We start from the raw sequence: 17,792 nt of genomic DNA, 5'->3' as shown, positions 1-17,792 counted from the left end.
TCCTTTGACTCAGATAATGACTTGGAACTCTCACTCAACGTGTCACCCTAAAAGCCATGTCTGATATTTCAAAACGACAACAATAATATGAGAATATTTTTCACCATCGACGGTCTCCCCGCTAACATTATTCCGATGTACTGTCAATCCGATGTGATAGATTTCCGAAAATAATTTATTATTCAGCCCAAAAACACACTCAGCATCCGTATGTTTTTTGAGCTTTTATGTAAACATAAATCATCGTTTATTAAAGCCTTGATTTCTGTCAGGGTTAGTGTATACGTTTGACATTTATACAAATGTATTTTCATTTCGCCATGTTTTTCGTAAAACAAATGGAATGTGTATTCCCAAAAGCACGACTTGAAATGCTATATTTAAAAGAAAATAATCAACTTTTCTTAACTTATCTGTATTCAGATATTGTTGAAATAACGCTTAAGGTTTTTAAACCTAAATATAATTGTTACCCATCCTTGAGCAGAGTATTTTCTTTATGTTTTTCCAATTTGTTCTGAACTGAAAGTTAAAAATAATGTCAGAAGAAAATCATAATAAATACTTTTTAATTTGAAGGCAACTGAACAACGTAGCTTACAATTCACACTTTTCCTTAACCTTCATTCCAACGAAAACGTACGACAATTAAACAAAAGCTTCTTTTGTGGCCAAATACGCAGGAACAATGACTCAAACTGTTCAATGAAAAGAAAAAAATATAAACCGTCTGCCAAAACGACTAAAAATAATTGTGACGTTTCCATAACGTGCCGACAAGGGAAGCTACGCTATATATTAATAACATCCCACGCTATGGAAATTAATATATTAACACTGGAAGCAAAAAATGCTTGGGAATGATGTAAATGTTTTGTTTATAGAAAAATGCCTGTGACGATATAAAAATGTTCAGCGAACAAACAGGTATATTATGTGTCTTTTAGATATTGTAGGGGCGCATGATAATATCTCTCATTCTGTTGTTTCGTGCTGTCATGATCTGATAATCGTGTTTATCAATAGGTCAGTAATTTTATTTATGGGCCATGTTTTGGGATTGTCCGACTAGACTAGGCCAGAAAACGCCGATCGAAATTAGTCGGTAATACACTACATAATAATAGAGCACTTGACCGCGAACAATTATTATGTAAATAGTTTTCATGACAATATTTATTAAGGCGTATCGTGTGCAAATTTCTGTCTGACAGACGAACATTAAAGTTCTACACGCTTCGCTCAATACCTAAAATACACTGTTATAGTAAAATATCAATTCATGGGAATTTGTTTCCAGGTTCCATTTTGGCCAATGATGAAATAAAGTACGTCAGAGCTGAAATCTACGATTTTGTGACGTAGAACCTGACGCGATAGTTTTAAATAGAAAACCATCGTCACAATAAAGACAAATGATGAAAATTTTGTGATCTTTTAAAATATCTTGAACTAAACTTTCTAATGGAAATTTTATATTACTTTACTGTGATGTTAAGAAGTAAAATGTACTACTATGTTTTTTTTAAATATAGGCTGTTTTAAATCCCACCGTTGCGCAAAGGCCTCCCCCTTTCTGTTCCAGACTTCTCTATATTTTGCGATACAGCTTATACTAAAGGAAACTTTGATGTTTTATCAAAGATGTATTTACTTACGTACAATTATGTTAATAAAAAAAAAATGTTCAGTCACTGTTTTAGATACAATTTACCCCATTAGGGTAGCCGACCCCAACATAGTTGGGAAAAGGCTAGGCCGATGATAATTACCCCATTAGATATTTTATAGGAGCGTAATATTTTGTCCATCCACCACTCGTTTTTTAATGTCGTACTGGAATAGGTTTATTGATTAACTTTAACACTCAAACTAAAAAACTCACAAACCGTTCGTAGTTTATTACTGAGGAAATGAAATCTAAAATCGTCTATAATGTCATTATCCGTAAATAACCCAGTTCCCTATTGAGTTACGACACTTAATGAGTCAGGAACGAACCAGCCAACACACCTATCGGCACATCCGAACTAATTATCTAACACGCCAACACTCTAAGAAACAATGGTACTGAAATATAACACTATTTTTAATTCATGTTTCATTTCTCTTTGAAAACTTTTTGGAACATGTAACTGGAAAAATTAAGGTACAATGATGGAAATTGCAAGTATTGCATAAAAAAGTGTTTGGGAAAATTAAAGCGGGTTGGATTTTGCATTGAACAATTAAAAGTCATGGATAAAGTCACAGTCATACAATACAAATTCGAAAAGTTGTACCTAAATGCGAATGTAGATGCTGAAAAACCGGATAACTCGTTTTTTTCCTGTCAAGAAATACGATAAATTTATCTAACCAAACTCTCGGCCGGAAACTAGTTATAGCAAAAGTATTAAAATTTATAGAACAGTTTCCGATAACTGCTAACGAGCCGTTTTGAAATTCTATAAATTTAAAGTTCTATAGCCTTCTAAAACTTTTCTGAATTAACTTATAATGCCCTTTATTATTTCAGTAAAAAGGTATAAAATTGTATGCAGGAAAGATATGTAGCGAAAATCGAATACGAGTACCTATAGACTTTTTCACTTTCTATGTGAATTAAACTTAAAGACTACTTGTACAAGAATCAAATATCTAGATATCAATAAAACGGCTCGCGTAAACCAGCCAGAATTTCTGGAAAATACTTCGTAATTTTACCTTAAAATTTCACTCAATACGGTTTGAGATCACTAACTAATGACTTCTTCCTAGAAAACTATTTAAATTGTACTACAGTGTAATTTCATTTTTATTTCGTGAACTATAAGAATCAAAATCACTTGCTGAAAACCATCAAACGTCCAGTCAAGCAGGCGCGTGAAATACCAAACGGTTCTAATAATAACAGCAGCCGAATCTCAGAGGATGTGCCTCGCGAACACCAAATTTAACTTTTGAGCAACGTCCATAAGCATAACTACATGTTGAATGCCGAAAATTTATGTTTTCTTGAAGGTCGTTCGACTTCCAAAGGTTATTCCGTCGTATAAAAATCGTGGAAACACTTTTATATTAGTAAACAGTCTATTCATATTCCTCCTTCCCTAATACCTAAAGTCTTCCTCATAGCTTTTTAAATATTCCGAGCGCTCGATGTCAAAATTCCGTCATCTGAATTTTAAAGGAAATTGCACCTTTCTTAGTCTACGACTTTGATCAATATTGAATCTCTGTCTTTCACAGAATCGTATATTAATGCAAATCTCATCGACACCTTTTCTGTCGGAGATTTTCGGTATAAGATTATGATCTCGGCTTTATGAAGAGCGAAAATCGAAGGGAAATGACATTTTATAAGATTTATTGGGTTTTTTTCTTGTGTTGACGGTAGACAAATACTTATCTTGGAATATAAGGAAAGAACGAAAATGTACCTATATTTTAAGTGAAATAACGACTTTCAGTCCGCCTGAATTATATTATGCATATTAACAAGTGTTTATCGGTATCATATCTCAGTTTGATTCTTGCTTCACTCTATTTTCAATGTACCAACTGCGTTAATTTTTTTTAATTTGATCCCACGTCAAAGGCTTCCACGTGTGGTGATACGAATCAACAATCTCTGGCTCACTTTCTAACTTCGCGGCGTTACACTCGCATTCCATTATAAACGTGTAAGTTTTCTCACGATGTTTTCCCTCGTTCACGAAGCCATTGATAAATGATATAGGTATTGATATTTCAAAAACACATTAGCAGTCGTTTAGGTTTTCAATATCTGGATATTGAATTTCTGTGGTGTTTGTATCGCAATAATAATATATTATGTTCCGTCTCATATTCTTTGTAGTATTTGATTCGTGGGGCTTTGCTTTTTTTAGGCCTAATTTGAAACACGAGATCACATTTGATACAACTCTGTTAAAGTAATTTGTAATTGGAATTGGGCCCTTTCAATAAAAGTTCTTTACCTGTAAACTATGTGGCGAATATTATTTATCCTTCCAAGAAACTAGAAATAGCAATGATTTTCTCCAATATCTCGTAATAATATGTCAAACAGGCAATACATTCCTATGCTTTATGAACCATACAATATTTGCTAAAAGGAGCCTTTCTCTTTTCACAGTCAATACTGTTTTCTGCAATAAATAACAATATATTTTACTTGTAATATGTAATGTATCTGACCTTTTTTGTGGAAACTAATTTGAACTAGAATAAGTTAGCAATCTTTGCACATTTTGGTTAGAAATAGCATAGTATTAATGGTTTTTTTTCTTCACCAGGTACGTAAACAGCACTGAGTAACTATGGAGCAGTTTGAGTCGTTGCTGACGTGCTGCGTCTGCTTAGACCGGTACAGGAACCCTAAGCTGTTGCCATGTCAGCACAGCTTCTGTATGGAGCCGTGCATGGACGGCCTTGTCGACTACGTCAGGCGACAGGTAAGGGTCAAGTCTTAACATGATTTATACCTTCTAGGAAAGCCTAGAAGGTATGAACTAATATTTAGCAACTATATGGGAACAGCTTAAGCAAAGGCTTTAATTATCAAAAGTAGTTTTAGGTAGCTTAGTGAAAATATTTTATATAAATAAATTTTTCATCTTATGTTTTTCTGTTTACAAAATAATCAGAAGTAAGTATTGAAAGCAGGATGTCAAGGTAAAAGTGATGAAATATTTTTGTGTATATAAAATGTGCATGAATTGGTTTTCAGTAGGTAGTTAAGAGTCCAAATAAGTTAACAACAAAACTAAAAATGCCTTCTTTCACAGGTGAAATGTCCAGAATGTCGTGCCGAGCACCGGATTCCATACCAAGGCGTCCAGGGATTTCCAACAAACGTTACTCTTCAGCGATTCTTGGAGCTTCATGCCAACATTGCTGGAGAGCTTCCTGACCCTACAGCTGGGCAGGTCATGGAAAGATGTAACGTGTGCTCAGAAAAAGCATACTGCGCGCCATGTGCCCATTGCGACAAGAAAGTCTGTGAAGACTGCAAGTCAGCACACATGGAAGTGCTGCGTAGGGAAATTTCAAGAATCAACAATCAAATTCGCCGAGGCCTCAACAGACTTCAGGATATCCTCGGAGTGGTTGAACGCAACACCATAAACCTCCAGACTAACTGCGGAGCAGTAGCCGGAGAGGTTGACGAAATACATAAAAGACTAGCGAAGGCACTGAAGGATAGAACCGATTTCTTAAGAAACGAAGTCGATCGCTACTTAGCCACTGAACTAAGAAACCTCACTAATCTGAAAGATAACCTAGAGTTAGAATTAGGAAATATACAAAGTAATTGTGATCTCGCCGATAAATATATGAACGATGACGTAGAATGGGAAGACACGGAGTTAGTAGACACTAAAGAAATCTTCCTCAAAACAGTCGAGTTCCTTAGAAACTTTGATTACGAAGCTGGCGACTACAATCGCAGAGTACGATTTATTATGACGCATGATCCTAATCAACTTGTCATGCACGTCGCCAGTTATGGTGAACTGAATATCACTCAACCCAACGCGTACTCTTCAGGAATCCAACAGAACCAAGGACTGACAAGGTCCAAGAGTGATCATAGATTAGCAACGCAATTCCGTCAACAGGAGGAAGCGAAAGGATGGCAAGAAAACGATGAACCGATACTCGGTGGTCGTAAATTTGGTGAACGTCGACCACCGCCGCCCGAAAAACATACCCGAGACTACGGTGCTGCTGATGACTACAGCGGCTATGAGTCTGAACACAGACCAACTCGGTCAAGGTTCCGTTCGCGTTTTGTAAAAAGTCATCTAGACAATGACAGTGACACTGAACAATCAAGTCGCTCTGTCAAAGCTGAACAGAAAGAGAAGGAGAAGGAGAAAGTAACTGATACTGAAGATGCCACTCGTGGACCGCTCAGTGGTATATTCAGACTTAGTGACTGTCCGCGTGTCATGCAAAGAATATTAGACGTAGACAGCGGTAAGAAGAAAGAAAAAAAAGAACCTCCTCCACCTCCTAAGCCCGTCCAGCCCACACCTCAAGCGCGTCGTCCTCCTCCCGCACAGAGGCAACAAAGCGAGGACGATGAGATATCACGTCTCAAGAGGCAGAACAAAGGTGCCGCCTCATCACAAGAGCCAGAGCGTGCTCCTGCACGACCTGCTCAAGAAGAAGAACGAAACTCAATTAACCGTAAACCACCTACACCGGCTCGGGAGGTGAGTTGGGAAGAAGATGTAGAGTGAACACTATGCCAGCAGTACAACGTAGACTTTAGGGAAATCATCGATACTAACAAGAAAAAACGCAACATCTAACGGCATTCCATAAAATACACTCCGTACACATTTAACTCATTTATATACACATACACAAACACAAAAAAATACCTACCGTTTTGGTGCCCATACCGATTTCATGTAATTTCTCAGGCGTCAAGTGATGGTGAATCCGACGACGAATCTGTTGGATCTCTTCAAAGAAATCAGCGAAAAACTGCCCCTGCGGCTCAAAAACCGGCAACAACTCCTAGGAGACCCTCGGCTACCGAGGCACCAGCAACACACCGTCCAGCCGCTCGTGCACCTAGCACTGAATCTAGTGCATCGACAGAAAGCTCCGGCTCGGCGGTGAAACACACAGGTGCCATTTTAAGCATCGCTGAATTAATGGAAAAGTACAGCCCCGGGTCGACTTCGCCAACTCCAAGATCTCGTTTCTCTTCCGCAGGCAACGAACGAACAGCTCCGGCCGCTACAAACGGTACAACAGGCGGCGCACAGCGGGTCCAGAGCCGTTTTGTTGGCTCACAACGACCCACGCCTGCACCGGCACCCGCCGAGCCGGCTCACGAGGACTCCGACACGAGTTCCGAGGAAGAAACCGATTCGTCGGAGGAGAGCGACGAGGAGCCTGTTACGCAAAGAAAGCCCGAGAGCCAGGCGATGGCTCGCAGCGACATCGGTCCGCTACTAGCTCGTAGCACAAACGCTCGTAATGACGCTGCTGACAACAAGCCCAAAGAGACCCCCGCTACTCAATCGCGATACCGCACGCGACAAACCTCACAAACCGAAGAAGAACCTGCGCCTAGATATAGCGCTGGATCTTCGTTTAGCAATCGCTATGGAAGTAAACCTAGAGAGGAAGAACCTCCATCGTCTATAGACGATGAGACTAAATACCCCACAGCTAGATCGAGGTACCTCGCCCTGAAAGAACGCCGTAATCGTCTTGCTAGAAGTAAAAGCAGCCACACCGGCTTCGGTGCTGGAGACGATGACGATCAGGACGATCCGGTATCCCCTACCACAGCATCTCCTTCCGCGTATCTTGCGGCTCGATACGGCTCCGGCACTGGTGGTACGGAGTTGTCTCGCAGCCGGTCGTCACACGCGCTAAAGTCTAGAGAGAGCTCGCCTGAGCGACCCACACCCGGAGCCGAAAAAGACGGAGCGGCTCTTAGTTCCTGGGCGAGATATTTAAAAAACAAATACGGATCGCGGGGCAAGGATCGCGATCCTAGCAGTACATCGTCGAGCACGTCACGTCGCCTGTCTCTCGGGCTACCTTTACGCTCGGCAAACGAGCTTGCCAGTTCGGATGACGATTCAAAAAACGCGGCAGGCTCCCCCATCTCCCCTACGGCGGCTACAGCAGCGGTAGCAGGTTAGAGCAAGAAGTGGCGTGTACATAGATTGCGTGCTTAGGTTTGACCGATGTTTTCTTTTCTCGGTAATTTATTTGTGTATTAATCGATATTTCTGATAATAGGTTTCGCAGCAGCCGGTTCCTCCCCTAGGAGCCAGTACATGCAGAAACGCCGTTTACAATTCAGCGTGGGGAGTCGGGGGAGCGAACCCGGTTGTTTTACATGGCCTCGTGGTATCGCTGTAGGTCCCGACAACACTATGGTCGTGGCTGATTCATCAAACCACAGAGTTCAGGTGAGCAAAAATACAACAACATTTAAGTAATTGCAAAATATAAATTCACAATTGCAAAACCTCTCGACCTTATTGGTCTCAAAGAAGTGATTGTTGTATACAGAAAACAAGTCTTAAAATTCTTAATTTACTCGTAATTAGACGCAGTAGATTGTTTGATCTAAATCTTTTTAATGGAAATTGGACTTTTCACATCGACCTAATATTTCAGTATTGTTGTCATAGTACGTTCTTATTCCATTACGTACTATTTTCTGTCATTATTATTAAGTTATAGTTTACTCTGAAAAACACGTAATGCTAGAGAAAGTATCATAACTTTCAGTTACGAGAGGTTTTCGATGACCGTTGCTCCAAATATAAATGATGATGGATTGTGAACGCATGCTTGCAATTTTGGCACAAGGTCAAAACAAAAATCTCATACTATTCCAATATTAATTGGAGCGCAAATATTTACGGAAAATGGTCTTACATTTTGGACATTTTAATACCCAACGAAGCATAATTTTAACAGACAAGGCAAATATATTTCTGACAGTTTTCAAATAGAATAAAATGATAGTATATTTTAAGAATGTTAATAACCCTCGAGAAAATATTTACAAGACAAGAAAAATACAGACAGAACATAAATTATTCACGTAAGCCCGAATTTAAGTCGAAAGCATTCACGCATTTACTCAAGTGCTTATAGAAATGCTCGTGTTAACCGTACTTTCTTTCGATGCTTATGCATTCTGAATTTAAGCTGACTGAAGGTCATTACAATAAAAACAAAGCCAGCGTTCATATTTTCTTTTTCACCTCGAGCAGTGGTAGGTATTATCATTTCTTATTCTATTTATCAGAATATTTTTGTTTATAGAACTTTTATATCCTTCAATAAATTTAATCGGTTTTTCGGTCGGCCTGTACTTAACAAAAAAAAACAAGAGAAACAAAACTTTCAGTCGAACAAAATAAAGGTATAATTCAGGTAGTATAAGATATTCCAAAGAGGATAAATACATACTAACGATCTTTTTGCTGTACTAATGGTTCTTTTTCCTTAGGTGTTCGATTCCAACGGTATCTTTGTGAAGGAGTTTGGACAGTACGGCAGCGGTGAAGGCGAATTCGACTGTCTCGCTGGCGTTGCTGTCAACCGCATTGGACAGTATATCATTGCGGATAGATATAATCATCGTATTCAAGTAAGTTAATAATAGGTTATATTTGTTTTGGCAAATATTGCCATAGTGTTGCATAACGCATGATAAAACACGATACCATCAGGTTGTCATGACGTGATACATACATAGCGTTAAAAAGTCAAAATGTAGAGTCTTTAGCTCCAATAGAAACGCAATAATTTCTAAAGATTCTTTTTGAAGAGACACGGCACTATGAATTTATTTTAAAGAGTCGGATACAGGTATGCTGGAATAAAAAAATATTTAATATTATTTATTCGATTTTCATGTCTAATATGTAATTTCCCTACATAACAGTATCCGTCTTTACTGTTACGTAAATTTTAAGGTTAGTCAAATTAAAATTAAATAAATAGAACAGCCGTCTGCCAACAATTTGGCATCATGCCTAAATATTAGGAACGGTTATTTCTTTAATTAGTGATATTCAATTAAAAATAATCGCGCAATCAGTAAACATATTTTTTACTATGAACCAAAACTATAGTCGTACTATCAATCAACGTAGTACTTAAATAAAACATTTTCCTCTATTATAAAAAACCACAGGAATAACAGTTATAAATAACAGTTACTAAATACCAATTCCTATAATTTATCAGTTAATAGCCAGCACTAAAGCCAAACTGCAGTTCGATAAGTTGGTACATTAGCACGTCACTTTTAAAATAAACTGCTCTTTTTCACTGTGAAATATATTTAGGTAGTTGTTATAATACTAATAGTTTTGTTTTACGACTATATGATGATGAATTATACTACACAGTTCTCGTACAACTTATTTTAATGTGATTACTCACTTAAACTGCAGTGTAGTATTGACTATTGCATTGTCATAAAATGATAAATAAAAGAACTAACAATGTTTAAGCCGGTTTTACAGTGTAGCACATGGAATGAAAGTAAATTATTAGCAAAAGACTGAAAAGAAAACATACTTTTGATACTATATTTTGTCTTGTTTGTATTACCCGATTCTTAGTTTAGTTATCATCTTGTTGTAGTCATTCTAACAGCTCTGCTACGCTAACTACCACACTCTCTCCTTTATGTTCCTTATTGATTGCTGGACAACATTTTTCAGCATTTGTCTCACTTCCCCGTCACCACAGCGAATGTAGTTTCATTTTCCATACATTTTCTTTAAACGCCTGTCTTTATTGTACGAAAGTGTTCCAACAGCAAATCTGCCCTTGATAAAATAATACTCAGTTATTTTGGCATTCATGATATGGATAACCTATTTCACAAGCTGCCTTGTACCGATGAAATACTACAAAATCAGCACACGTATGGAAATTTCCAAATCATATTTACAGCCTTATCCTTTTTCGACATAGTTTTATAAGAATATGTTGTAGCACATTTCTGATAAGCAATATATTTTACGAAAAAACCTTCTTTCATGTCGCTAAGCATAAAGATCCACAAAAGAATAATCAACAATTTTGCTATAAAACACATAAATTCTGTTTCTTTTAATTTACATGAACAGCTTTATCACAGCCAGTCAAAATTGCAAACTTACACAAGTGGAAAAAACTAAAGAAAAATAGTAAATTTTCTTAAACGGAAACACCAAACACCTCACTACTCAAAAACTAGTAAATTCGAAATTGTCATAGTGCCAATTATAAATTCCCAAACAATGTACATTCCTTAAAACTGAAGACATTTATTGCAAAAGCACATTGCTAAAACAAAAGGGAATGAACAAGCGAAGTGCTAGCAGGGAAATATGAATACTTAACATTTAAAATTCAAAGTGACTTAAATTATACATTCACAATACAGAGATGTTGAATCCAGTTAATATTTAGCATCTGAAATAACAAAAGCTTTGTTCAAACGATCTCATATGAAAGAGTAAATAGTTTTGAACATTGTTTTGATATTAAACAAAACAAAATCCGAAGTTACGTTTAATTTTGGAAGAACATTATTGGACTCAATACAAGCATCAAGTTCCATTCCGTTTTCAATAACCGCTGACAATAAATTATAAAGGGGTGAAAATTATTATCAATAATTTAACGAGGGTGAAAATTAATGATACAGAGTTTACAATTTAGGCAGTCGATTTCAACGTAGCTTGAAATCGGGGTCAATCATGATGCCGTTTCCATTAAAAAATCATAAACCACAATGACACGAATTAAATAAAACAGCTGAAAATTACAAAAGACACATTTCCAAAAGAATCAAAACAAAATTAAACTGTTCGTATAATTCCAACCATCTTTAAACAGAGGTCAGTATTCCAACCATAAATTAAACTGACATGGTATTTAAATGTATTCAAAATATCTGCACTTGAACTAAAAAGTATTTTGGCAGTGATCTGTTATACTAAGAGTACATTAAAATAAAAGAAAGCAAGGTCAACAGCTCATCCACTCTGAACGAAAACAGACAATTTAAAAATGTGTTTACGTTCAATAACAAAAATATTGTTCAAATAATTTGCCTCGAATGTCACAGTATTTTTTTACAGTTTGTTGAATCAAGTCAATTCAATTATGTTCTCATTATTTCTCGATTGATTTGTTGTGTATATGGAGTAAAAATATAAAGAGAATATCACAACACAAAGGCCTTGTAGTCACTAGCACAACTAGTTCTAAATATTCGCAAACAAAGATCATGATTAAAGGTCTTGCTCACAATCACAAGTACCAAGAAATGGGACAAAGAATGATAAAACGTGTACATTAGATAAAACATCGTTTCTTTACCATCCTCAATATTTAACAGTCACTTTATGTATTCCCTACCATGATCTTCAAGTTAAAACAGGTTTATAACTTAAAATTGTGTTCCCGAACTTTCGCGTAATATCCGATATTTTCTCGGAAACTAGCAATTTCGATTCCATTCCTTTCTTTGTTCTCAGCATAAACAATTAATGTCAACATATTTTTGGTGGTTGGCTTTAAAAAACGGGACGACTTCAGGACTTATTTACTTGCGCACGTAGGATATGTATGTGTCATCATTTCAATTTATATAATGATGTATGTGTTTTATTTCCACGGAAAAATATGTTGTTTTAATTTCGTTTCAGCAAAGATTTTATGCGCAATTTTCTAATATGACAAAAGCAAATCTTCTTTTTTTGTGTGTGCTATTTTACTTTGGTGAATTAACTAGGTTCCAATTTTCTTTTGTAACAATTCCGAAGGTTTATCATTCCTCAAATGGCACTGAATAAAGATATGAAAGACACGCTGCGATCGAAACCGTAACAACTAGAGTGATCCCATCTCAGCATATTTCCCGGGAGACCTGAATTTGTATTCCATTCGTCTATTTGTCCTGGTCGTAATTCATTAGTGTCAGTCACTGCTGACCGTCTCGAAGGGCCAAAATAGTGGTTAAGTCGTGCGATCGCGGAAATTGCAATTGGTGAAGACAAATTGCACTTTTTTGACCATATATCCTGCTTTATACGATCCGCAAAGATAATTTGACATTTTTTGCTGATGTAACTGATAGTCGGTAATAAATGTGATATACTGGACTTTGTACGTGCTTAAGCATGTAAGAAAAATCCAATGTGAGGTCGCATTTTTATCGGGGATATTCTAGATCTATCAGAATTGAAGCTTACCTTTATTCGCATTATGATGAACGATATGAATCAAATTTGGGTTGAACAGTGAATCGTTGAACTGGATCACATCTACAGACCCACTTAAAGTGGAAATTTGGCGCTGGCAGGTAGTTTCGAAGGAGCATTTATTAGGAAAACGTGTGGATATTTTGACAATCTTTGTCTCACTGATTGGCAGAGCTCCAGGTGTTAGCACGTATTTAGTGGTCATAAAACTATGTATTGCAACAATGTTTTTAGAGTTTAAAGAACTCTAAAGTGCATAGGACAGGGGTAACCACACCAAAGTCGTCGCCCTCTTAAAATAGCTCCTGAACTGTAAATTCATTGTAAACACGCTATAATGAACTGCAATTTATTTTAAATATCTTGAAACTATCTCGTTAATAATTTGATGCGTAAAATAATTATTATCAGATCCATAATTGTTTTTCGACAAACACTATTAATTTCGAAATACAAATTAGAAACAATAAATTCGAGTGTATTTTGACAGATGCCAGATAATTGATTGAAACCATAACAGCAAATACAATGCTTGCATTGCAATTACTAATAATTTTCATAAACACGAACATTATTTCGAGTTGTTAGCCATTGTTTGGTAGAACCTTACAATGATTGATTATAATTTAGACATCATAGTACTCACTAAATTTCATGATAAGCAAATTAGAAATTTTGGATGACATTATTAATACGTAGGCGTCGTTGAAAATCGTGGGTATTAAAGTTAAGGTAATTCATCAAAAAGTTTTAATTACATGTTATTTATATCCCCAAGCTACCTCAGAGATAGGCATCTTATTAAATAGCTGATCGGTTTAGAAAATTCATTAAATATTTTAATATGGAGTTAATAATCGTCGACAAATGATATTTCTACTTCAGTCACTTTCACTCTTCAAGCGAATTGATCAGCTTTCTTGCAGAAGATATTAATATAATTTTTTACAACTTTCACACAGTGCCATCCAGTCTCAAACTAGCAAAGGTTGTATTAAACGATCGTACTCATCACACCCACTTATATTCTGGGCGGGAAGAGAACCCAAGACCTATGTATACCTAACAGTCAGAGTCACTAACCACTAGACCAACAGGCCAGTCATTACTTTCGAGACTTCCGAAAAAATGCTAAATTAAATCTTTGCCTTCAAAATTGATAAACCAATCATCATCTACTAGTAAATTTTCCCAAGTAACACCTATCTGACATCTGTTCCATTTAATCATAATAGAAACCCTGTTTCCCCTGCGCATGATATAGCAGAGAAATGTAATTAACATGTACTTTCTTGTTATAGGTATTCGATCCTCAAGGTCGATTCCTAAGGGCGTTCGGCAGTCAGGGCACTGGCGATGGCAAGTTCAATTACCCCTGGGGCATCACTACGGACGCGCTCGGATTTATTTACGTCTGTGACAAGGAAAACCATAGAGTACAGGTACTGTTTTGGTCTTGTTTTCATAGTATAATGTTTCCCAGCTTTAACGTTGTTTCTACTATTTCTTTATACTTTAAAGTGTATTTTTGCTATAGTCTTGCCTCTTCCCATTTTATGCTCAAGTCAACAGATTTAAAGCGATATAAATGATTCGATTTGAACTGCTTATTTCAAATCCAGTTACTTTTATTTAGAAAAGTTTACATTAATGTAACGATAACTGGATATTTTTGATAAGTAATACTGCGAAGGTGTTTTTGTAATGATGACGTGGCAACTTCAAGTTCTTTACCTCACATGATTAGTCAATTTATATTATCATGGTCCTTTTGATAAAAAGTCTACTACTACTCCCTAATATCCAAACAAATCGCCCCAACCAGGTATTCCAGTCCGATGGCACGTTCGTTGGCAAGTTCGGATCCTTCGGGTCTAAGCTTGGTCAGCTGGAGCATCCCCACTACATCGCCGTGTCCAGTACCAACAGGGTCCTGGTGTCCGACTCCAACAACCATAGGATACAGGTCTTCGATGTCAACGGAAGAGTCCTCTCGTCATTTGGCGAGGAAGGCTCCGAAGATGGACAGTTCAAGTTCCCGAGGTAAGATATTTTTATAAAACCAAATCCATTTTTTTATCTGGCTAGTAAGTATTACTCTTAGAACGTCATATAAATATATTCTGGCCAGTTCCTAAACGTTCTAAATACAGTCAACCTTATAAATTGCCAATAAAATATGAACTACATGTATGCGAAATATTTTTTAGCGTAATTAATCCTGCACCCACATTCAAAAACAATGGATTACAAAGGGACAAATGAATAGTCAGTAATTGCAATATTCTATCACAAAGCAAGTACTGCCAATAGGTAGCTAAAGCATTTCTGCAAATTAAACATAAATTTCTGTATCCACATTAGCAATAATAACAAACAGGTCGACTCAAACTGGGTTTCCTAAACATACAAAATAGGCCAAACAGTTGTTCTTATCGATGTATTTACGAGTTATATTTCACCTAAACAAAATACTATCAATTTTATGCTTACTTTACTCATGATTTACAAGCCACTCTGGATCTTATCCTAACAAAAATAACGTGCATTTTGGGCTAAAACAATATAATTTATAACCTCTTCAAGTCCACTTGCAAGTATTAAGTTCGCTCGTTCCTCCTAAAATGAGCTAATAAATTTAAGTTCCTTTATATTAGCCTTGGAAACAGAAGCCGCGGATTTGGTCTTAACGTGTGTTACCAATGGCTCTATAAACTGTGGTCGGTTGATCTTCTAATTAAGCTTTACGAGCGTTTAAATTGTGAACTTGGACCAAATATTTACTTTAAGGTCGATTGGACGTCCATAAGTGCCGAGTGGTTTGAAACATAGTTTTCTAAAAAGTTACATGGTTTATCCCAATATTACCTTTTTGTTAATTTTTTTATTTTAATAATAAGGACAAGTGCGACTGGGAATAGCACGAAATTAAAATAAAAACTTTTGCTTTTTATTCGATATCTTTTTGTCTGGTTTGTTATCTAAGTCTAATCAACACCGAACCACCTTACAAACAAACCTCCGAAAATCTTTTCATCGTCTGTCCAACTACAAAAGTCATTGCCAACCTTCGTACAATGATGCCAATATTTTTCAACCTGAGTCCAGACGTACCTTGACCGAATTCTGGTCGTAATAATAAAATATGAGCGGAATACGTGGTCGGCAAGTCGACATGTTTTACAGCTTTTCGTTTCAAGAACAAAATGACTTACATTATTGCTATTTTTATGTTCGCTAAGCCAGTTGTAAGTTCAGATTTTATTGGTGGAAAAATTGTGTTCGTATGAGTGATAAGGGCATTACTTCTGGGTACGTACGTTGTAAATGTGTATGACGTTTACTATACCATTAAATGTGTCTCGGTTAGAGTACTTAACGGAATCGTGAGGTATAAAGTAATGTTTTTGCTTTTGGTGGGATTGATTTGTACACAGGGAAAACTTATGTGTCAATTTAGAATTGAACATGGAAAATAGTCCAACAATGAAAAAGCGTCCTCAAGTGATCTTAGGCTAGTCTAGGTGGACTAATATTAGAATAGTCCAAGAAGTATCTTGCTATTATACTCGAACTCTCTACCTATATTTTTGATCCTCAGGGGTGTAGCGGTAGACGACCAAGGCTACATCGTGGTTGCCGACTCCGGCAACAACCGCATCCAGATCTTCCACCCTGACGGCACCTTCCTCAGAGCCTTTGGTTCCTGGGGATCTGGTGACGGAGAGTTCAAGGGTCTGGAAGGCATCGCCGTCATGTCCGGCGGGAACATCATCGTCTGCGACCGAGAGAATCATAGAGTACAAGTGTTTTAAGGTTAGAGTGGTCTTCGTATCCATAATGTTAGAGGAAAAAGAGGTCTTTACACTTTCCTGACAGTTCATACCAAATTCTCTTTAAGACGTTCTAATTTAAGCAAATAATTAATTCAAATTCCCGTGGATTTGATAGACTGACATTGCCTGGTAGATGACTGTTTCACATGCCTACTCTCTTTAAATTTATTTGCATATTATAGTCAAGTTTGTAAAGTGATATATTTTTTATCATTAATATCTTACCTTTTAGTAGCGCACAGAAACAGTGGTGTTAAATTAAGATATTATTTTCGGTTTTGACGTAGGTACAACGTGAAACTGAAACCTTTACTTGGGGGCATAAAGCTTCCTGGCGGCACCGATCATCACTAAAATGTATCAAGTTTCGTAGCAGCCCATTTGGGTCTTGTAATAAATTTTGTCAAAATTTCTACAAAAATAGATGCTGAAAATTTGGTCACGGAATTTAATAAATGATCAGATATTTAAATTTAAATCCAATTTTATTAATTTAGCCTTGTACTTTTAATTTCAGATAAACATCATCTATAACAAGATTGGGGATGCAATGATTATTTTCTTTCACGAAAATATCCAGAACACTATTTAACATAATGTAATATTCACAAAAGATTTCAAATGTAAAATTCATATTTTATTTCGAATAAACATGCTTTCTTGAACTTGCCAATTTCAATTTAATCGAACGAATATTTATTCGCAAATTAATTTAACATTTTAAATGAAACAAATAAATAAAATAAATCTTTTTGTAGAAATTCTTTTATATAAAAGCAGCCAGAGTGATCGGAACGCTTTTTTCATTTGATCCAAATCTCAAATAGGTATCTAAAGGTTCCCTTCGATCAGTGTCCCTACTGTTATCACTTAAAGACAGATGGTCCATCGAAGGACGCTGTGATTTCCCTTAGGCCCGTCTTGCCTTCAATTGGTCGACAGATCAAAAAATATTGTGTTATTCGACGGCAATAATGCCCGAGTGACCTTTAAGTATGATATTGAGACATCGATCGATGCACTTCTGTTACCCTATTCTATTTAATTTCCTGTTTACTTACTTATTTTTGAGTCAATTTATTGAAATATACACCAATGTTCAGTACTGATTCAATAAGCAAACTTCCCTTTTGAAGGAAACCAAATATTGTAAGAGCGAGATTTTGAGCCGAAGCGCTTTACTCAAAGTAATTGAGTAACAAAGCAT

General features: G+C 36.5%; 1 protein-coding gene across 5 annotated transcripts in view; it reads left to right on the top strand.

Moving 5' to 3' along the window:
- LOC113499024 (RING finger protein nhl-1) overlaps positions 1-17,250 on the top strand; it is an 87,727-nt gene extending 70,477 nt beyond the window's left edge. For 4 of the 5 annotated variants that reach the window (XM_026879336.1, XM_026879335.1, XM_026879338.1 and 1 more), the window contains 9 exons: positions 4,281-4,439; positions 4,773-6,206; positions 6,420-7,656; positions 7,762-7,934; positions 8,990-9,130; positions 14,051-14,191; positions 14,575-14,792; positions 16,351-16,565; positions 17,103-17,250. In XM_026879336.1, coding sequence (XP_026735137.1) covers positions 4,305-4,439; positions 4,773-6,206; positions 6,420-7,656; positions 7,762-7,934; positions 8,990-9,130; positions 14,051-14,191; positions 14,575-14,792; positions 16,351-16,564 — 3,693 coding nt within the window. In that variant the 5' untranslated portion in view covers positions 4,281-4,304 and the 3' untranslated portion in view covers position 16,565; positions 17,103-17,250. The remainder of the gene's footprint in view (positions 1-4,280; positions 4,440-4,772; positions 6,207-6,419; positions 7,657-7,761; positions 7,935-8,989; positions 9,131-14,050; positions 14,192-14,574; positions 14,793-16,350; positions 16,566-17,102) is intronic. The other variant, XM_026879339.1, reaches the window with a different exon arrangement.
- Positions 17,251-17,792: the final 542 nt, after the last annotated feature.

The sequence above is a fragment of the Trichoplusia ni genome, chromosome 11 (assembly GCF_003590095.1).
Source record: "Trichoplusia ni isolate ovarian cell line Hi5 chromosome 11, tn1, whole genome shotgun sequence".
Classification (NCBI taxonomy): Eukaryota; Metazoa; Arthropoda; class Insecta; order Lepidoptera; family Noctuidae; genus Trichoplusia; species Trichoplusia ni.
The sequence above is the reverse complement of the archived record's forward strand: the minus strand, read 5'-3'. Positions and strand labels throughout refer to the sequence as shown.